General features: G+C 46.9%; 2 protein-coding genes across 15 annotated transcripts in view; one reads left to right on the forward strand and one right to left on the reverse strand.

Moving 5' to 3' along the window:
* Window positions 1–22,791, reverse strand: part of CACNA1C (calcium voltage-gated channel subunit alpha1 C) — a 521,192-nt gene that overhangs the window by 476,217 nt on the left and 22,184 nt on the right. The window lies entirely within an intron of this gene.
* DCP1B (decapping mRNA 1B) overlaps window positions 10,066–22,791 on the forward strand; it is a 50,196-nt gene continuing 37,470 nt past the window's right edge. For 3 of the 4 annotated variants that reach the window (XR_010835720.1, XR_010835721.1, XM_059081334.2), the window contains exons 1-3: window positions 10,066–10,431; window positions 14,511–14,551; window positions 17,780–17,907. Coding sequence is in view for 1 of the 4 variants with exons in the window: in XM_059081334.2 (XP_058937317.1) it covers window positions 10,276–10,431; window positions 14,511–14,551; window positions 17,780–17,907 (325 nt within the window). In the remaining 3 variants the exon portion in view is untranslated. Of the gene's footprint in view, window positions 10,432–14,510; window positions 14,552–17,779; window positions 17,908–22,791 lie in introns of those variants that run through there. The other variant, XR_010835722.1, reaches the window with a different exon arrangement.

Genomic DNA, 22,791 nt, shown 5'->3' on the forward strand with positions numbered 1-22,791 from the left:
AGGAAGCTTCTATAATACATCAGTGGTTCCCACACTTTGATGCATATTAAAATCACCCGGGAGCTTGAAAAAGCTCCACGCTCAGGTCACGTCCCATCTCAATTAAATCAGAATGTCGTAGGGTAAAGCCAGAGTATGACACCTTAGTTAACACCTAAACTGAAATAATTTTTTGGTCTCCCAGATTGCCTGGAGAGCTAGAAACTGTTCTCAGAACTTTTTTTTTTTTTACAAACCTACTGTCATAATAAGTACATGGTACAATCATTTGTTTTAGTGGTTCTCCTCCATTAAGCTTTAAGGTCCTGGAAGGCAGGGTCTATATTTAATTTTTTTGTTATACCGATGATATTTAGGTAGTACTTGGCACCTAATACACACCCAACAGCTGTTTGTCAACTCAAGCAGGAAACACTGAAATAGAGTGAAGCTTAAGAGGTCTTGAAAATAAGGAATAAGGAACAAGGCCACTGATGTCATTTTAAAGGACAAAGCACCCATTTTACACCAAATTCATCACCATAGGCCTTGATAAATGACCATGCTGGAAGGAGCACTGCCCGGAAATCAGGAGGCCCGATGTCTTATCCTGTCCTGCTGTTAACAAATAACATCTCAGTCATTTATTTTTATTAAGTACTTGATACGTTTCAGATGCTTGTATTTTTCGTCTGATTCTCAACAACAATCCTACAAAGTCAGTATCATTAATAACCTCATTTCACAGGGAAGGAAGCTGAGGTCTACACGGGGTACATAAATTGCCCAAGTTCCCACCCCAGCTGAGCCAGATTCGAACCCGGGAGCAGGGGGGGGATTCGGCCTTGGCACAGAGGCTGCAGTGAGAACCACTTTGAGGAGACTCCCAGGCCCGACCTCACGGCTGCATGCAGGAGCCTGGCTGGGCCCTGGCCATGGCTAGTCCTGTTTGAATGCCCTCCAGCAATCCTGAGGCAGCCGGGCTGGGGGGCCTGCCTGGGCTCTCTCTCCTCTGACCGGGGTGACCTCAGCCCTCCAGCTCTGCTTCTTCATACAAAGAGGTGGCTGAAACCACTTTTCTGGGTGACGATTCTAACTGTAATACCTAGGAATTACTCCTGGCTCTCCTCCACCCCCAACATCAAGCCCAGGCAAAAAGGGGGCTCCTGGAATCTCCATACGTGGACACCTAGCCAGCTACTCCTGGACTTTTCAGCCCCCACGACAGGGAAATTGGGGCTGGGCTGGGCGACCGCCATGGCTTTCTTTGTGAGACGCAGGGAAGGATGTAAAAGCTCCTTAGAAAGAATAAGGAGGGGACTTCCCTGGTGGCGCAGTGGTTAAGAATCCGCCGGCCAATGCAGGGGACTCGGGTTCGAGCCCTGGTCCGGGAAGATCCCACAGGCCGCGGAGCAACTAAGCGCGTGCGCCACAACTACTGAGCCCGTGTGCCACAACTACGGAGCCTGCGCTCTAGAGCCCACGAGCCACAACTACTGAAGCCCACGCGCCTAAAGCCTGTGCTCCTCAACAAGAGAAGCCACTGCAATTTGAAGCCTGTGCACTGAAGCAAAGAGTAGCCCCCGCTCGCCGCAACTAGAGAAAGCCTGTGCGCAGCAACGAAGACCCAACGCAGCCCCCCCCCAATTAATTAATTAATTAATTTAATAAAAGAAAGAAAGGATAAGGAGGAATCAACGTAGCCCAGTGAGTTCGCCCTGCCTGAGGACAGTCTTCCAGCCCTGGGGAGGGGCAGATACAGGGGTGTCCACAGACCGATAAACCCGCCTCCCCCCGGGACGGACGCGGTGGTTCCCTCCCTGCCTCTGAGTGACGAGACAGAGAGGGTCCAGCCCGTCCTCTGGGCACAAGGGAGACCCCAAGGGGCAGACGAGAGAGGGCTGAGCAGTGAGACCGCTGGTGGTTCAAGTTCATGTGCAAGACCTGGGCCACGGCCCCTGGGAGGGTCTCGCTCAGTCTGCTGAGCTCCATGGCCAGAGGGGAGCAAGGTGGCTACAGGAGGCCGGCGACAGCGCCACTCAGGCCAGGCTCACGATCCTCTCTAAGGCCAGAGGCTCGAAGCACCCAAAAAAAGCCTCCAGGTCTAAGAGCAAAGGCGCCCGGCCTCTACCCGCAGGGCTGGTGCCCCATCTGGGCACAATCACAGGACATGCAAGGCCTTCCTGCTGTCACACTTGGCAGCTCATTTACAGACACGGAAGCCTCTCTGATGCCTCTGCCGTGTGTTCCCACAGCTCTCCGAACCTCCACGCAGCGCTGGCCCTGCTTTCTCGTCCTGACCTGTGTGTGCGGCCGTTTCCCGGTCGGACTGTGGACTCCAGGGGGCCTGGCGTGCCCGCCTCGGTCTCCGCAGCATTCAGTGCCTGTCCTGTTACAGGGCGTAACAAGTGTTCATCAAGTGAATAAGCAACTACCTGTAAAGGTTTTCAGACAGACAAGTGTAGAGACGCTTACTCCCCACTTCTCGGGTGCTCTTGGGGCACAGACATGAACTGCTCTACTTATTACCAGAGCTCTCCCAGGTTAGGCTAAACACGGCTTATTTGGGTTAAATAAAGGTGTTTGCTTTCCTGACGGTTTCTAGTTTTCTTATCAAGCCAATGTCATTCTTAATAAGAGCAAACAAAACCAAAGAGTGACTTCAGTGTTGGCAGTTCTTAAAAAATGTACTTAGAGGGCTTCCCTGGTGGCGCAGTGGTTGAGAGTCCGCCTGCCGATGCAGGAGACACGGGTTCGTGCCCCGGTCCGGGAGGATCCCGCATGTCGCGGAGCGGCTGGGCCCGTGAGCCATGGCCGCTGAGCCTGTGCGTCCGGAGCCTGTGCTCCGCAACGGGAGAGGCCACGGCAGTGAGGCCCGCGTACCACAAAAAAAAAAAAAAATGTACTTAGAATAGATAAACAGCAAGGACCTACTACATAGCACAGGGAACTATATTCAATACCTTGTAATAACGTATAAGAGAAGAGAATCTGAAAAAGAATAGGTACATACGTACAACTGAATCACTTTGCTGCACACCTGAAACTAACACAACATGGTACATCAACTATATTTCAATTTAAAAAAAATTTTAACACATTAATTCTACAGGCCTTAGAGGCAGCCCCCGCGTCGTCACGCCGTGAGCGGGCGCCCCAAGTCTGCACGTCAGCGGAGGAGGCCGAGCAACGGAGAAGCCATTTGTCACCAACAGGAAACGGAGACAACACCCTGAGCTTTAATCTTCGAATGACCTCCAGGGAAACGAGCGAGGCTGCGGTCAGGCTTTGCCCACAGGGGAAGCAGAGCCCGCCCTGGACACTCAGACCCGGTTTAAAGCCTCGTGTTCCATGATGACGTCAAAACACAGAGCGTTCCGAAGAGCTTGTTCAGCAACACTCACAACAGTCACAGAGATGTGTTGCTATCTCCTTATTGCAAACCGGGAAAACGGGTCTGGTTTCGATTCAGCCACAACCGCTGAAATGGGTGAGAGCATAGCAAGGTCCCTCCCCATCAACAAGGCCGTCCCACCGCCAACCTGCCTGACCTCCAGAGGAAGTGGGTACAGTGCCCGGGGACACCCAGGGTTCCTACAGGTGTAGACCTGAGGCCCCGCTCCAAGATCCCCAAGACACCACGGAAATAGCTGGTGGCCTGGCAGTAGCCGTTACGTGAAAGTTGAGACTCTGGGCCATTAGTAAACAGCAGGCAGCAGTCATGCTGCCCTTGGCATTAGAGTATGTTGTGCTCCACACAAATTGTCTTTATAAACAAGAAAGAACTAGTTTTTGCTCTGGAAGTGAGGATGGCTCCCTGGAACAGGACGCGCGCCCTCTGCCGTCACGCCGGGTGGTGGTCAGTGGCTGACCGTCCACACAGCCCTGCCTTGCACAGTTTGAGCCCCTCCCACGACTTCGTTATCCAGTTCTCGCGACCACGCAGACAGGCAGACGTTATCCTTGTCCCTACTTTTCGGATGAAGAAACTGAGACCCAGAGCCCCCGAGGCTCCACAATGCAGACGGGCTTCGGATCCGGGCCTCTGACCCCAAGCTCATTACACTATATTGTCTCCAGGAAAGAACAACACCATATGCTACCGTGACTAAATTCTCTGCAGTTTAGGGGGATGGAAGGAATCCCAAATCCTAGGAAAATCAGTCCGCTAAAGTTACTCAGAAATATTTCTGGCCATTCAGGAATCCCCTAAACAGCAGGCCAAAAATATCAGTGACTTAAGTGACATGAGCAGGGATAGAGGTCAAATCCAACCATAGTGGATCCCAACGGGCGTCCCAGCTCTCGTGGGTCCTGGGACTTTATTCCATTCAATGTCGCTGTCTCCAGCTACTGGCGCTCTCGCCGACCCTCCCTCCCTTTCGGCAAACCCTAGTGCTTGTCTATACGTCACGCACGACTTAACCCTTGATTATATGTCACCTTTTACTGTCCCCATCTTTTCGCACATGCCGATCTTCGTCTCCTCGACCAGATTACACCTCCCTGTGCACAGTAACGAGGCTTCATCCTCGCCGCCTTTCCAATGACACAAATGACAGACACAAACAGGTGCCTACTGGCGTGCAGAGGGTCCCTGACGCTAGTTACTCACTGATTTGTTAAATAAAGTAGATCAGGGATCAGCAAACCTTGTCAAGGAGCAGAGAGCAACCGTTTCAGGGATCGAAGCCCAGGCCGCCTGGTTTCATCACCTCCGCTGTTGCCGGGTGAAAGTGCCACGGACAATGCGGTGGGCGTGGCTGTGCCCCAATAAAACTTTATTTACAAACCAGGCAGAGGGCCAGACTTGGCCTGTGGGCTGCCGTCTGTGGGCTCAGCAGAGACTAGTTATGCCAGACCTGCAGGACGAGACTCCACAGCGGCAGGTTCTGTCCCCCACTCTGGCCTCCAGCCCCTCCCAGGGTCCCAGCTCCTGACCAAGCCAAGTGTCTTTCCAAAGCCTCTCACCTTGGACTTAAGTGTAGTTCAGCACAATATCGTGCAGTTCATTTTCCTCTGGGGCTTCATACATCAGTTTAGAAAGAGAAAAGTCAATCACAAAGTGAAGAGCTGATATGGTCGGTTGTAACAATAACAAGTAATTAGAAAATTCTTTAAACGCATTCCACCCTGGGGTCCCTGACACTTTTTCCGGACCGCTTCTTATAGACCTCCATGGAAGTCATCACAGATAGGTTGAAATCTGCACTTCACCTAGATTAAAAATCTGCAGCGAGGGGCTTCCCTGGTTTTCTCAACCTGTCTTCCCTGGTTGAGAATCCGCCTGCCGACGCAGGGGACACGGGTTCGTGCCCCGGTCCGGGAAGATCCCACACTCCACGGAGCGGCTGGGCCCGTGAGCCATGGCCGCTGGGCCTGCGCGTCCGGAGCCTGTGCTCTGCAACGGGAGAGGCCACAGCAGTGAGAGGCCCGCGTACTGCAAAAAAAAAAAAAAAAAAAAAAGTCTGCAGCGAGGGGCTTCCCTGGTGGTGCAGTGGTTAGGGATCCGCCTGCCAGTGCAGGGGACACAGGTTCTAGCCCTGGTCCAGGAAGACTCCACATGCCGCGGGGCAACTAAGCCTGCGAGCCACAACTACTGAGCCTGTGTGCTGCAACTACTGAAGCCCGCGCACCTAGAGCCCGTGCTCCGCCATAAGAGAAGCCACCGCAATGAGAAGCCCACACACCGCAACGAAGAGTAGCCCCTGCTCGCCGCCAACTAGAGAAAGCCCATGCGCAGCAACGAAGACCCAATGCAGCCAAAAAAAAAAAATCCTGCAGCGAGGGCCAATCACTCTGGCAGGAGGCCATGTGAAGGAGGGCGAGGATAAACATTCCTTTCTCCCAACACGACTGCCTTCCTCTAAGAACAAGAAACAACCAAGGAAAGAAGAAACCCCTTTCTCTTTCTTGGCTAAAGCATTCAGCCCTCAGCTTTGATACAACATTTCAAAGTCCTTTACAGGCTGCTCCCTTGGCCTAATTTCAAGACATATTAAACAGATTATTCATTACTGTGTCCGTGTTTGTTAAGATGGCTGCATCGGACGTGGACAGAGGTGGTCCAATAAGGCGGCGCAGAGACTGCAGCTGGGAAGCATCCTTCCAACTCAGTCCCTATATTCCCGAGAAGTGAGGTGACTTGCCCAGAACTGTGGCCTCCGCTAGAATCAGACGGCCTTCAGGCCACCCCTAGACGACTTAGCGCCACTGCGATGAACCCGCCAGGACCACCCACGCCCACTTCACCTGACAGCAGCCCCGAGTCCAGCGGACGACCCACTGACGACCGCACAAGCCGCTCTGCCCGAGGACGAGGCTCCTTAGTGAGAAGTCGGCCCCGTTAAATAGCCGCTACCTCGCTGACGGAACACAGAGCTGCCTGTGTTTCCAGAGAGCTGGCAGCTGGTCTCGGCCAGGCTCTCACTGTCCCCCTCGGTGGCAGTCGGGAAGCAGGGAGCGCGGTCTTCTGCCTCCGACCCTCCCTTCCACATCCTGCTGTCCTGAGTGACCCGGGCTGGGCCCACGTGCATCAGTTACCACAGTCAGGTCTTTGCCTTTTAAGCCTATATCTCTTCGTGGGGAATCAGAGGCCCTTCCTCTTCGTAGCGTGCCCCGGGCAGCCACGGAAAAGATGTTACTGTAGACGCCCTGCGGGCCCACGGAGCCTTCACCTGACCCCTGACAATGAGCCTGGAAGGACGAGATTCTATGGGACTCTGGCAGAGAGAGGCAAACAGGGATCAGAAGAGAACGTGCGAGAATGGTCCCTGCTCTGAAGAGCTCTGGGCCCTTTCTGGGTCAGGCGAGCAGAGGTCCAGTCCACGCAGCTGCTGGGCCCAGACTGGAGACGTCCTAAGCCTTTCTCCAGGCTGCCTCCTATCCCCACCCATCAGGCCTCTTCCCTCCCCATATCTGCGCCTTCTCATTCTGTTCCAAGTCCCTCTGAGGACTGTTGCACATCTTAACCCCTTTGCAATCGCGTGGACCATTGACCTATATTTCCTACATCATTTCTTCCTCTAACTGTGGAGTTCCTGATAAATACGTCTTAGCTCACATCCTCCACCACATAAAAATATTGGGAATGAACCGCCTTAGGATTTAATGTGTTCCTTGTCGCGTATGCAGAACTTTGTTGAGATGATCTGAGCTCTGGCTGGGTAATTAGACAAGAAGAATCCCTTCTGGGCTTCTATTAGAAATAATAATGATGATGAGGATGAGAATTATAACAGTAATAGCTTTTTCATTTGCAGAACACTTGACACATTGCAAATCTTTTCTGGGTACATTTTCTCCTCGTTTGACCTCATCTACCCTGTGAAGCTGTGATATTATGATCCCCAAGTTCCAAGTGAGATAAAAATAAGTTTAACTGGTTTCCCTTTCCAAGGGGGGGCCCATTCTGCTGTGCTCTGCTGCTTCGAAAAGAAACGAACCATGCATTGAAAACAATTGATGATACGCAGCTTCAAACCGCTTTCCTCCACTGGGAGAAAGAGGGCATTAACTGTCCACTTCTGTCACCATTTGGTATAAAATTCCCAGCATGCAGGGCAATTCATACAGGCAGCACCAGCAAGGCATCAGAGGCCGTTTTAGCCATTTTAGAATCACAAACTCTTAGGTGCAGCCTGGAAGCTCCTCCTTCCCCTCCATTCCAATACATTCTACTACCGGACAAATGCAAAACTTAGAGGCTCTTTACCCAGTAAAGAAAAGAGTACTAATAAAGCAGACCGTGTAATTACATTTCTAGACAATCATGCCATAAAAAGTCAGTTTATATTTGTATGCAAACATCCATACATGGCTACAAAACCAAACATTTTCCAGTTCTATATCTATTTCCAAACAATTTAAACATACTGTGTTCTTACAATTACCTTAAGTGGTGAATTTTATCTCAGTCATTGCAATGGCATAAACATCCTGGACCCAGACACTATTTTTTAAATCATACTATGACTTGTTTTAAATTGTGGTATACAACTTTGTAACACCAACTGTTAGCACATATTTTATCTCATTATGGCAATTATAAAATAATCATGAAACCCAAAGACCCCAATATTTGTTCAAGGTATCACGATGAGGCTTCTGGAAACACAGGATAAGTATGACCACACTGTGGAAGCCAGTGAAAATTGAAGTTATATGGATTTTTAAAGAATTTGCTCATTTTAAATGGCCTTTTAGAAGATGTGGTACATATATACAATGGAATATTACTCGGCCATAAAAAGGAACGAAATTGAGTTATTTGTAGTGAGGTGGATGGACCTAGAGACTGTCATACAGAGTGAAGTAAGTCAGAAAGAGAAAAACAAATATCGTATATTAACGCATATATGTGGAATCTAGAAAAATGGTACAGATGAACCAGTTTGCAAGGCAGAAATAGAGACACAGATGTAGGGAACAAAGGTATGGACACCAAGGGGGGAAAGGGGGTGGGTGGGAGGAGTTGGGAGATTGGGATTGACATATACACACTAATATGTATAAAATAGATAACTAATGAGAACCTGCTGTATAGCACAGGGAACTCCACTTTGCTGTACGGTAGAAACTAACACAACATTGTAAAACAACTAACTATACCCCAATTTTTTTAAAATGGCCTTTTACTAATAAAGAGCCTGTAACTTAGTATATTTGGATAAGTGATGATGACCTGATTTTACAAACACAGGTTACTAAAGTAGCAATTAGGCAGAACTCTCTCTTCATCCTAGAAGGTTAGATCTTTAAGAATTTGCGGGGGAAAAGAATTTTAAGAGAACAAAGCTCTGGGGCCAGGAGGTAAACAACATTGCAATGCTGAAGCCATTGCATAATTATACATCATCTTTTTCTGAGTGTAATCTCTAATCTTCAAGGTCTTTTCCCTTTTCTTTCTTGTTTTCTTTATAACATGGAAAATTAAACAAACCTTTCCATTTTTTTCTATCTTTTATAGAATGTAAACTCTGAAAGATCAGGACTTGTTATTGTATGCTCTTTCATGCCAACTTGGATCTCAATTTTCTGTAAATCATGAGCTCTTTTAAAAAGCTGATATTTAATGAGTAACTTCAACTAACTCACGGTTGAGTTCAATAGAATCGGCATTTACAAATTTCTATTCAGCACAAGGCATTGGACCAAGTCCTAGAGAGACAACTAGGGTGTGTCTATGCTCCCTGAAATTATCAAAAGGTAGGCTTTGCCTATAGACTCCAAGGCTCAAAGATATAAAAGAAACTTTAAAGCTTTATTGAAATATTTTAACAAAAATAGACATCCAGTTAGGCATGTACCAGAGTGATCAACGTTCACCTTTCTCCCAAGTTTTAAAGAGGAACGCCCTCATCACAGGCTTTCCAAATACCCAGCAATCTCATCAGAAAAGACTAAGTATTGAGAAGCTGTCAAGCTCATGACAGTGGATACACATTTTGTAAACTTCTCATTCTCGCTTGAAAGCTCAAAAATTATCATTGGTGACAATAATCACCCCTCGTTTTCCTGGAAGTGACAGGTGCACGTTATTTATTTTCTCAGAAATGTCTGTCAAATGCCTGTCTGAATACTCATAGTTTGTCCATCTTTCTTTCAAGTAAAAGTTGTGTTCCGTGAAAATAAAAACACTAGCTCAGCTTGCGACTTAAGCACTCAAGTGTTTTCCTGGAGGCAAGTATGGCAGCTCCGTGTTCAGGTCACGTGCTCTGTGATTTCTTCCTCTTTTTTTTCACACAGAATTTTAAAAAGTGTACCAAAAGGTTGAAATGTAATAAAATTAATAATTTTTCTGCCTTATCACGTACACTGTCAAGTGACACTGGCCTGTACAGCATGGCTCCTGCACTTTCTCCCACCGTTGTTTTTGCAGCATTCGTGCAAAAGTCAGCACAGGGCACGAGTCAGGTGAGTTTGAGGATTGTCACGAAAACGGTTCTGACCCTTAGACCCCCTGAAAGGGTCTCGGAGCCGCCAGGTCGTCGAGGACTGCACTTGAAGAACCACCCGGCGTCCGCGCACGAGAAATCGCAGTTCCTTCCCTGTTCAGTTACGCACGCTCGAGGCGTGTTTATCACTACAGGTCTGACAGCTGAGCGCCGAGGAGCAGACGTGCCCGGCGTCCAGCGATGGTCCGGTACCCGGGACACTCGCAGGACCGCGCTGGGGTCGCCTTGCGGTTGCCGTGGCAACGATCGCGGGCGGGCGCGGCGCGGCCATCGACCAGTGACGCCTGTGCGCTCTGCGCTCTGCCGAGAGGGCTGCGGCGCCCCGCGGACCGGCGGGAAGATGGCGGCGGCGGCGGCGGCGGCAGGCTTTCCAGCTGGGAAGGGGCGCGACATTAGCCTGGCGGCCCTGCGGCGACACGACCCCTACATCAGCCGCATCGTGGACGTGGCCAGCCAGGTGGCCCTGTACACCTTCGGCCACCGGGCCAACGAGTGGGTGCGTACGGGCAGGCGGGGCCGGGGAGGGGCTGCGAGCGGGCGGGGAGGTCCCCCCCCGCGGTCACTCGGGTCCGGCGTCCGCGGGCACCTCCCGCCGCATTGAACTGAGTCACGGAGCGCGGGCAGGACTCAGCCCCGCGGAGCGGGTCAGACACCCTGCTCCGGCACGTCCCGGCGGTCAGCTAGGAGAGCCCCCCGACGGGACACAGCCCCAGTAGTTCACGTGGCCTCCCTAACTCCTTCCGCAGCCGGTCATTAAAGTTTACCCGAAAACCACTCACAGAAAAGAAGACACTAAGAAGTAGGTCCTAACAGGGAAGAGAAGAGAACAGCTTTGCCCTAAGTTCGTAGCCGAGGAAATTCACCGAAGAGAGGCAGGAATGGAGGCACGTGGGGACACCTGCCCCGCGAGGTCCCGGGGAAGGAAGCGCGCCTCTTCCTAGCTATGTCTCCCTAGGCTTCGGGGGCATATGTGTCGCCTGGGTCTTCGTATCAAGGACGTTGAGCGACGAGGTAGACACGTTTCAACGGCAACTTTTAAAATACAGATATTCTGCGTGCGACTGTATACTGCTCTAGAAAAGCGCCAAAGGCTTGATGTCCTAATTCTGCTGAGGAAATTCGGTAGTAGAGATGAGGATAGGGGTGTGTTTCGTACTCTGGACTGACTTGACACCCGACCGAGAGTCTGGGGAATTCTGAGAAGTTAACAGGAGAGGTTACCTCCTGTTACCCTCTCCTGTTAGCAGGAGAGGGTACAGGAGAGGTTCCCCTTGAGTAGCGGTTGTTTCCTACGGGCGTTAGACAGGGTCTCTGAGCCACGTGTTAGCAGAGTTACAGAGGCTGCCCTTCTACAGCCTCATGGGAAGTCACAAGTGGCACAGCGCATTATTTACAGGAGTTGTGTTTTTCTGCTTCCTGGGCTTGTTGCTTTCAGACAGCTCATAGTTCATCCCTTAGAAGGTCATTTTTTCAAAGTACTCATCTTCAAGGCTGTGGTAGCCGCCGAGAAAGAAAGAGACCTAGTTTAGCTGCAGGGCAGTTGCTGGGGGCAAACAAGTTGATGCCGCGTCTCCATATGCCACCACAACGGGAGCTTTTGACCATAAGCCTAATAAAAGTGTACAGGACATGCTTAAGAACAGAAGAGAAAGTATATGCAGGTGGGAAGTGAAGGAGGGGAATTCTTATTACGCTGAATATGGATTAAGGCTAACTTAAGGTATTCAGCAGGAGGAATAAGGAGTGAAGCAGGGACAGAAAATGAGCTGCTTTAAGGAAGCTTAAGAACGATTATGTCAGGATTGGAGTAGGAATCTTGGAACTAGACCTACTTCTTCCCATTGCCAGGAAATCCCACTCCCCCAAAACACCAGTGTGCCTTAACCCTGATGGTATTTTCACCTCTCAACCCTTAGAGCAGTAGTTCTTAACTGGAGTCGATTTTGCTTCCAGGCCACACTGGCAGGGCCTTGAGAAAATTTTTAGTTGTCGCTTGGAGAGGGACCACGTTCCTGGCATCCAGAGGGTAGATGCCAGGGATTCTGCTAAACATCCTGCGGTGCATGGGACAGGCCCCCACGACAAAGGTTAATCTGACGCCAGATGTCAAAGGTGCTGAGCTTGAGAAGCTGCCTGATAGTGGTAGTGTACCCCTTGTTTCTAGCTAGTGATTTTCTAAGTTCTGTGAGTCAAGATCATTTGGAGTTTTAAAAAGTGCATCCCACCAAATCAAAAATCTCAGGATATGAGGCCCAAGCATCTGATATTTGTTGAAAGCTTCTTAGGTGACTCAGATGCTACATATATGATTGAGAAAGGCAGGTTTAGAGGGTAAATGGAGATTTACGTTTTCATTATTTTAACAGAATAATCAGATGTAGATTGCGTTGTTTTGTCAAGTAGTCTGCCAAGTCCCAGTAGTTTTGCGGACTGGCAGTATTTTACACTCTACTTCATTATTTTAAATTTTGAACTGCTTAATTTTTTAGCACTTGTTACTTTTTATAACAGTGTAATATTAAATCATTAAATTGTACTTTTAAAATTTAAGCAAAATCTTCCAGAACTGTGAACTAATACTTTAACATAAAAGTTTTCTTTAGGGACTTCCCTGGTGGTCCAAGTGCTAAGACTCTGCACTCCCAGTGCAGGGGGCCTGGGTTCAATCCCTGGTCAGGGAACTAGATCCCGCATGACGCAACTAAGACTTCCCATGCCAGAACTAAAAGATCCCACATGCTGCATCTAAGACCTGGAGCAGCCAGATAAATAAATTAAAAAAAAAAAAAAAGTCTTCTTTACTTGCAGGACCTAAGGAGGAGCTAATAGAATCTTGCTTTAACTGTTGCCCAAAACCCCAAACCTGGGCTTTGCCCAGAAAGAAAAAAAAAAAATCTGGTTACCCCTGGATAACTGTGGAGGGACAGAGAAAATGCGTGAATTTGAGCTGTTTCAGCCAGAATAGACCAGAATTTACATTTCCAAAGACCTTTTTATTTAGGTGTCATAGAGCCTTAGATGAAAAATATGTTTTTATTCCAAAGATCTGCGTGGTGTAAGTTTGTTATCCCTTTTCAGTGTAGAAACTGAGACACAGAACAATAAACTAATTTAAGAATTGCAAATTTAGGGCTTCCCTGGTGGCGCAGTGGTTCAGAGTCCGCCTGCCGATGCAGGGGACGCGGGTTCGTGCCCCGGTCCGGGAAGATCCCACGTGCCGCGGAGCGGCTGGGCCCGTGAGCCGTGGCCGCTGAGCCTGTGCGTCCGGAGCCTGTGCTCCGCAACGGGAGAGGCCACAGCGGTGAGAGGCCCGCATATCACAAAAAAAAAAAAAAGAAAAAGAAAAAATTGCAAATTTGGAGTTAGAGAATAATTTCTGGAGAAGCATGGCTCTTACATTTCTGATTCTGGATTTTTCCTTAAGGAACAGGTAATTTCTATTACTACTTCGTTAAGGAAGGAAGGAAGGAAACAAGTCAAAGGCTGGTAGGTTTCTGTGTGCTGATCCACAGAAACATCCTGACTAGGATCTCTGAGATGAAACAATCCAGGGTCAAATACTGGAAGACAGAAAAGTGTTTTGTCCTCGTAGCAAGTGGTCACTTAATAGTAAATACAGTTTAAGGATGATGAAATTACTCAAGCATAGAAAGGATCATGCTTGCAATTTTTTGTGTGCCTTTTCAGAATCATCATTTTAATATACCTTTGTTTCTTAAAGAGAGTATTTTTCACCAAAATGACAGAGTACTTAAATTTTGAATGACTTTGCTAATGGAGATATAAATAACAAAATATTGAGAGGTTAAATAGGATGCTGAAATTAAACCACGTAAATAGCAAAGATAAATTCTAAATTCTGAGTTATAATAGTCTGATTACTAGTTAATCAGACAAACGGGTACTTAAATTTTTTTTTTTAGTAAGCTGAACATTTTCATCAGGGCCTGGGGAGATGGAAAAGAGCCTTTCCCAGTGAACTGAAATGATAGCTTATCATTTTAAGTTTACAACTTTCCCAGTCCCTCCCCGGCAGAGTTCTTGAGTCCTAGCTTGGTAATGTTTCTGTTTAATTGTATTTCAAAGATCAGACTTGACTGTAAATATTCCACATCGAATAGGCGATTAGTTTGTCTGAAAAGTAAGCAGCATCGCTGCCTTCTGTGTAGCAGTCAGAGAGTAGAGTAATCAGCAGGTCCGCTGCTCTCCTAGGTGACAGGATACGACAAGAAAAAAGGAAACCAGAGAACAGAGGAGGTGAAGGAAGTACAGACAGCGGTGGTTTCTGCGGCTGGCCGTGTCCCCAGGTCAGAGGGGAAAACAGCACTCTGGTTTAGTTTGTCAGTGACAGTAGGAGGACGCTTCCTGCTGCTTAAGCAGCGGAGTCACAATGGGCAGAAAATCTGCTTTTTCCTTTGCCCAAGAGTTACCCCTCTGTTACATAGGTTTGACCCCGCTTGGAACGGATCGAATTCCTGTTCTCTAAGATGCTTATGTTCTCTGACCTCTGTGAGTGTTTCCTATTAGTGAACAGAATATACATGTTCTGCTGTTTGTTTTGTTTTTATTTTTTAGGAAAAGACTGATGTGGAAGGAACCTTATTTGTTTACACAAGGTAAGAGTATGTCACTTTCATAAAGAAACCGATGGTCTTTCACTCATGTCTTAGCTCTGTTGTGTCACCCTTCAAGTGTAGTTTTATTTCAGAGAAGTGAAAGAACTTAGTTTGAAGTTATTAGTTTGCAGTTATTGGTTGGCATAAGGTAGGGAATACTGAATAATGTCATCTGTGTGGTGTGATGAATGGTAATTTCAGAATATAATGTCAACTTCAGTAAAGAGGAACTTAAATCTTTGTGTGCTTATAAAAGCAGTATTAACTATTTATTCTTTAATGCAAATGAGTGGTACAAAGTGCCTGAGTATAATGGATTGGCAAGGAGCTAGAAGTACACGGGTAAGAATGTGAGATTATTTAACCGGCGTTTGGAGGAGAGCGTTATTGGTCACGCCCACCTCTTGACTCTGCAGAAGCGTGATCCGAAATTAAAGATGTCTCTTAGTCCTCCATTGTGTAGCTAATGGAATATGTTTCAGGATAGATTCAGTAAATTCATGTTTTTTGGTAATTTTTATCGGCTGTTGTTAATATCACACATGCACACAGAGATGTGTAGTATGTATAGTGTCTTCACAGCTAAGCTGTTTATTCACATAAACATCCACGTAAGATCTCATAGCTGAGGCCCATCGCCATCAGTGAGTTACAGAGATGTAACACAGAGGCCTGGTACAAACCCTCCCCACCCCACACGTGCTCATCTGTTTTACACACACATGCACCTTTGAAGGTCAATCACAGTGTGGATAGACTACCCCCGTGCCAGTGGGCCGGCGTGTGTGGCCCTGGAGGCTTTACAGAGCTGCCAAGTGCGGGAGGAGGAGCTGAACCTTGCGGAGGCAGAGGCAGGGGCCCCGTGTCGCAGCACGGTGAGGACAGTGATCTGGGGTGGAGAGTGTGTGTCGGTCGGCATCAGTTAGAAGCTGACAGTGAGATGAAAGGTTTTGCCGGCTTGGAATGTCAGATTGAAGGCGCTGAGATCTGTTTTCTGAGCAGTAGGGAGCCCCTGAGGGTTTACGAGTGGGGGAGCAAAGGAGCGATGACAGAGCCTGCGGGGAAGTCGGCGTGCTAGCATTATGCAGACACAGAGAAGACGGTGGTGGCGGAGCGGGTGTGAGGTGAGGTGGGGAGGGCTCTTTGGGAGACTGCATGCGGGGGGCGGTGACGTTTTAAAGTTCTGGTGAGATTTTGAAATGGAAAACGGGGAGGATGACAGACTCTGGCGGAATGGAAAGATGTGAGGTTGAGAACCTGGCTTGAGGATAGTTTTAGTTTTGTTTTGAAATAGTGATTTTGGGGTGATGGCAGGGCGTTCCAGTGGTGGCCCCAGGCCCTCGGGCCAGGGCAGGGACGGAGGCACAGAGTGTGGAGGCGTCGGCACCGTGAGTTTGGTGGTTGGAATCAGCAGAGAAGCTGAGGGGCTAATGGCTGGGTTTCAGGGTCAGCAGGATGCAGAGAAGAGTCACCACGGACACAGGCAGAACTAGAGCAGCACACAGAGGCCCCTGCGGCCCAGGGCAGGTTCGGCGTGGAGGGTGGGCAGGAGGCGGTGGTGGGAGTGGAAGGGAGATCGTTTTTAGTAGGGTCTTCTTTTGCTGATGCAGAGGAGTAACAGATTATGCAAGTATTTTCTGTTTTGTACCAAAGCCAAACGTAGGTTGGTATTTTCAAGTACTTCTTAATATACTCTTGAGTTCCTCATGGAGCTGTCAGTTAAACCAACCTTTAAACCGAGAAGCAAATCCTTCCCTAGTCCGTAATCTCTTCCCCACATCTAACTCCTTAAGAGCAGGACCCTCTCTCCCATCCCTCTCGCCCCCCAGCCCCAACATCGGATCCCAGATTCTGGAATGTTGAGGTCTCTCCTCGGTGGAGGACGACAGGCAGCTCCTGGAAATCACAGGGGAGTTTTGGGTACAGGTAACGGAACTGCCAGTGATGTGTTTTGACTTAACAGATGTTGCTTTAGAGCAGTTGGTATCCCCTGAGTGTATTTTATAAATTGTGAGATGGTGCAGTTACCGCACCACTAGAGGGGTGAAGCCTGCTGTAATAATGGGACACTGGAAGAATCAAACTCTGACGCTGCATAGAAACACCTGAAACCCCAATGTCTTTGTTCCCTCCTGCGTCTTTCTGTGATAGAGTTACACCCACTGGTCATTCCCAGAGGACCCTCCGGCAGGGAACTCTGCAAGTCCCTCTTCACTCTTCCCCAGAATTTAAGTTGAAATGATCGTCATGATTATTTCTGGTATTCATTATATGCCCAGCACCACTTTACCCCTTAGTAAAATAAGCTAGGCAAGGATTGCCTTCCATCGGTTTTAAAATTAGAAGTCTCATAGGAAAACTGTAGGTAGTAAATCAAGTGGTTAGAGGTGAAATGAAACTGAGCTATAAACCCCTTTTCTCCTGTTGCTCACAGCATTTCTGTGGGCTTGTTACCCTGCGGCCCAGATTAAATCAGCGGCCCTGCCTGTTTCCGTTCCAGTGTGAGCACGTGTGTTCCAGTCTGTCAGCAGAAGTTGCCCGGTCGGGTTGCTATCCGGCCTGCCCCCCAAGGGTAGGCAGATGCACTTGTAGTTGTTAGTTTCTCTATGATTTGGGTTCTTCCTGCCTGACAGAGACTAGGCACTGAAGGTTTATTGAATGAAATTAAAAATTAAAAGTTACTAAATGCACAGTTTTATGGATAAAAGTTTTTGTAGTAGCTTATCTATGAAGCTGTTTGCCTTACACTGAAGAATACCAAATATCTGCTCTTCGCTTTAAATCGTATAAACTTTTAATTATACTATATCTCCTCATAAGTTCATTGACCAGAGTTACATCATTTCGCTAAGAAATTACACAGCTTTCAATTTCAGACCAACACCAACATTTTCTATAACTGTGATGTTCGCTCTGTGTTAACGGTCAGGATTGTTAACGGTGTCGGTCGGTAACTCGTTGATCAGTAGTTACCGTCTCTGCCTTAAAGGAACTTACAGCGCAGGTAGGGAAACAAGCGGTGTGTATGTGCATAGGCACACACTTACGTAAGTAGGGCCGGACTTTACCAAAGCACCAGCGTGGCCGGCGCGCCGTATGCGTCCCGCGCATTGGTGCAGCCCACGGTGAAGGGGCGGAAAGGTTGAAGGCGCGTCCGGATGCCCCTGTCCTGGAAGTGCTCTGCTCTGAACGGCGTCTCTGTGTCCCCCCGCCCCTGGCGGCCTTTAGGTCTGCTTCCCCGAAACACGGCTTCACCATCATGAACAGGCTCAGCATGGAGAATAGGACAGAGCCCATCACGAAAGACCTGGATTTCCAGCTCCAGGACCCCTTCCTTCTCTACAGAAATGCCAGATGTGAGTCTGAACCTGTGTCTGAGACTGTGTGTGACTGTTGTGTTTAGTGTCAATGACTGTAGGGGTCAGCATGGGTGGCCTGGGAAACACACGCCTCGGTGCGGGATAGCTTCTTCCTCGGGAGCGTTTACACGGAAACAGTGTGAATGTGATGACGTGAGCATTTAAACCTCGTCCTCTGCAGCTGGACCGCTTTGTGCTGTGAGCCTGAGCGGGGCTTGGGGGAGGCGAGTCCTTGGCCAGGAGACCGCAGAAGGCACCTCGGTGGTGCTGCAGGACCTAGACTAGCCGTTCAGCTTGCGTGTCACTTTGGCTGAGCATCCGATGAGATGCTTGAGGGAGAGGGCCTGTCTTCCAGAAGTACCATCTTTTGAATACGTAGTAAATGAAAACCCAAGTCCAAAGAGTTTTGGTCCTTAAGAATTTCATAACATTTGGTAAAGTTGAAGTTCTGTTAAGTAACTAAATGGTCCTTGTCAGGTTTGAAGTGAGGCAGCAGTCGCCTGCCCAGAATTCTGTCCCCGTTTCACTCTTGCATCTCATCTGACCACTTGTGCTGGACTGTTGGGAGGCCCCCAGAAAAGCGGATGAGAGCGTTAGGGACTGCGGGAGCATCTCCACACACAGCACGGGAGCACACCGTAGCTGCTTAAACGTGTGTGCACGTGCTCCGGGCTGGCTTTCTAAAAGACCTGGCAGCTAAGAAATGGTTACCATGCCTTTTCCACCCCATTCTTTGAGCTCAAGATACAAGAATTTGCCTTCTGTGTACTACTCAGCGTTATCTTAACGATGCAATACAAGTAATATATAATGTTTCAACCCCATTGAATTGTGCTGAAGTAAATATAGCATCATTTTAATGCTGTATTTACTTATAGTCACATGAAACTAAGTGGTCGTGATAGTTGGTCATCCTATTTAGAAAATACAGTTAAATTTTTACGAGAAAAAAATTATAAGAAAGCTACTAAAACTATATAACGTGACTTTCTAAAGGCAGGTCCTATGAAATGAAAAATTTAGTAATACAGAGAAATATTTTGTTTACTATTCCTATTTCTTTGCCGGAAGGTGTAGTTTAATCAATTGTAGCTTGTAGTTGTTTGAGTTTTTTTCTGTGCTTGTTATGTCAGGTTATATTTTCTTTTTTTGAGATTATTAGATTCTATGTCAGATTAATATGTAACTCAAGTCCTAATAAATAAAATAACCACAAAATTAAATATAAAGTGAATGAATATTAGTGGCTTATAATAATTTTTGGTTGGCCTTATTTTGGATAAATACTGAGTCTAGGTGGTATAGATAATATTTTAAACTCTTATTACAATATTACATGTTATATATTATGTACTGTACCAAAGATATGAAAATACAAACTCTCTTTAATGTGGTCGATTTTAAAAATAACCTTCCGGAGTCCCACAGGGTTTAGCTGCTAGGATCTAGTAAACGTACTCAGCCCGACCTGGGTTCCAGGCTGTGCCGTCCAGTACCACCCCACGGGCTAGGGTGGCTGCTCTGTATTTTACACTCTGAGCTGTGAATGTAAAAGGCACACCGATTTTCACAGACTTGGTACCAAAGAAAGGAATGTGAAAAAATCTCAGTAGTCTTCTATTGATTTACCTGTTGAAATGGTAATATTTTGAATATATTGAGTTAAATAAAAAGTATTATTAAAATTAATTTCACCTGCTTCTTTTTATTTTTTTATTTGAAAATTCCATTTGTGGCTCACATTTGTGGTTCACTGTATGTGTCTACTAGACGGCACTGTTCCAGGCATTTTCATTCATCTTCCCACACTTCCTCATCACAGCCTGGAGGGGCAGACACTCGCCCTGTTGTTTTGCAGATGAGAAAACTGAGTCTCAGGGAGGTGGCAGCCCTGACAGACCCACACATTCTGATTTCAGGTCCGTTGCTTTTTCTACACCAGCCTGTACTGCTCTCTCCGCTGTTCAGCATGAGTGCAAATTGAAGGCAGCCTTTGGGCTGCGTATTAAAATGTTTCTAACGAGCTTCCATAAGACAAATGAAATCAGTTGAACAACAAAGAGTGGAAGGGAATGGATCTGTTTACCTTCCTGAGTTTATTTGGCACATCTTGACTTTGCAGCCATAGTCACTTGGATTTCGTTTGTTTATAAAAGCCTCTTCAGAGTCTCTGACATCAGAGGTTCCCAGAAGGTTTTGCTCCAGGTGCTTTCAGCATGTCAGATACCTCTCAAATGTTTTTAAAGAATTCTGATACTCTATGGAATAATTGCTCTGGTTTGCATATTCTCTGATGATGTATAGATTCATTCATCATCCTTTGAACAACGAACCTAGCCTCACTCAGGACTGGTCTTTAAGACTCTCTACCTCTCGAGATCTGTCGAGTCAAGGATCTCCCTGTTTCAGTCCTGACATTTCACTTTGGCCAGTATATGTCATAGGCCAGGTTGGGACATGTCAAGAGGCAGAGCTGATACAGGTTTGTGGTGAGTTTTTAAAATTCGCTAGGTTAAAAAAATTGGTACGTGAGGAGATAACTATCCCTTTCTAAAATTTTATGGATTTAGAAGAGCAAAATAAAGAAATGAAAACTCAAAACTTTCTTCATTTAATTAAAAAAAAAGATGTATAATAAGTAACTGAATTTCGGCCAAACACAAAATGTATGGTTTTATTACAGTAAAGGATTTATAGTGTTTAAACCTGGTTGTCATAGAATTTGACCTCTGTAAGCTTTATAGGTAAATAAGGTGCCTGTTGAATTAGGATAGAAAATGTTTACCCAACAAACACTTACTGAGTGCTTACTGTCTCCCAGGCACTATGTCAAGGCTCTGTATGGGTTTTTTAATTCTCATCACTTTTCCTTAGAAATCCTGTTATTCCTATTTTGTAAATGAGGAAAGTGAAGTTAAAGGGATTACATAACTTGCCAAGGTCTGTGACTGTTTTCAGATGGAAAGAGCATTTGAACTGAGAAAGCCTAGCTCCGGAAGTCCAGGCCCAAGCAGTGGAAGTGCCAATACATGAGTGATGGATCTGAGCAAGGTTTACCTTTTAAGAAATGCTAGTCTTGCAGTGTATGCTCCAGAGTTAAAAAGCGAGTTTCTTTTTTTTTTTATTAAGTTGAGAATCTACTGTATCTCCATTATTAGAAAGGAGAATATGAAATAAAAACTATGTAACAAAAAGCTGAATTTGACTGTTTCTTGTGTATTATTACCCTCTAGCAGCTGTTTGCTGTATTTGCCGTTTCAGAGCTAAATAAGATTTTGGTATAGGGAGATGTAGTTTAGAACTGTATTTTCCCAAGTAGATCATAATATTTAAGATAAGTTAAAGACAGCAGTGACTGGTAGATTTCAGAGCTAGGCCAACATGTTGAATATATTATTGTCTGTGATTACAGAATTAGAATGAAATTCATTTTGGCTGCTTGATTTCATTGCAGACATAAGCTTGGAGCTTAGAGCAAATCAGAAAAGGCAAAAATCAAGACACCTACATCAGAGCTGTTTTAGAAAACTCCTCAGTTCTAAAGTGAATTTACCATATTGGGTAGTTTTGTATTCATAAAGAAATACAATTTAAATTCTTTAATGACATGTGTAGGATCTGAGAAAAACGGCTATAAATAATGAAAAATGGTACACTGAGTGAAAATTATAATTACAGACAGTCCTCATCTTTCAAAGAGACCGTGAACTAGAAGTTCCCTTTTATTTTTTTTTTTTTTTTTTTTTTGCGGTACGCGGGCCTCTCACTGCTGTGGCCTCTCCCGTTGCGGAGCACAGGCTCCGGACGCACAGGCTCAGCGGCCATGGCTCACGGGCTTAGTTGCTCCGCGGCATGTGGGATCTTCCCGGACCAGGGCACGAACCCGTGTCTCCTGCATCGGCAGGCGGATTCTCAACCACTGCGCCACCAGGGAAGCCCTAGAAGTTCCCTTTTAAAGTGATTGGTTGGTAGACTTTGGGCTCAACATGGCAGATCGAACGCACTCCTGAAACTGTTGAAATGACGGTAATGGAGTAAAAAAAGATATAAACCCACGAGGGTGGAGGGTGGATTTCATGAAAAAAATGGCATGAACGAGAAAGAGGAGGACGTGCCACGACAGCTTCGTTGTTCACAGTTGTTAACCTTACTGCCCTGCAGAAGACTCTCTCTGCCCTGTTGATGTCGGACTTGACAGTGCGATTTGGTTCTTCCCCCACCGACCCACCCGGGGAGATATTGTGTAGTTGCCCTTTGGACTCAAGTATTATTGTGTGGATTGATCTGGCCAGTGAGATGTGGGTAGCAGTGGTGCGTGTGACTTCTGCGCAGATACGTGTTCGACCACGTCCCTTTCCTTTCTGCCATGATGACTTGCGGTGTCAGGCAGAGGCTGCTCTGTCAGCCTGGTCCTGGAATGAAGGCACAGAGGTGACCCATGATGGACTTGTAATGTGCATGAGAAGTAGACCTTTGTCACTGTAAGCTCTTGAGATTTGGGGGTCATTTCTTACTCTAGCATAACTTGGGCTGTTATGACAGATAGACAGGCCATCCGTGAAAAGGGGGCTCCAAGCACAGGTTGGAGGTAAAGGAGTTCTGAGAAGAGTGGTAAAGAGGAGTCCCATCATGACCTCTATGCAACTGAACTAAAGATGAGTCAGTCTAAAAGTAGGAAGACGGAAGGCTTCAGGAAGCATGTCCAAGAAGAAATTTACACCTGAGACTTCGAATCTCTTGGGACATTTACAGTTCCTTTTTCAGTGATTTTGGTAATGATATAAGAACATTAAAAACTGAGAGGGGAAAAAAACAAAAACAAAAGGAGGCAATTCTTAATTCCTGGGAAAGCAAAATATCGTACAAGAAAGGAAATATAAT

This window comes from Kogia breviceps, chromosome 12 (assembly GCF_026419965.1).
Source record: "Kogia breviceps isolate mKogBre1 chromosome 12, mKogBre1 haplotype 1, whole genome shotgun sequence".
Lineage (NCBI taxonomy): Eukaryota > Metazoa > Chordata > Mammalia > Artiodactyla > Physeteridae > Kogia > Kogia breviceps.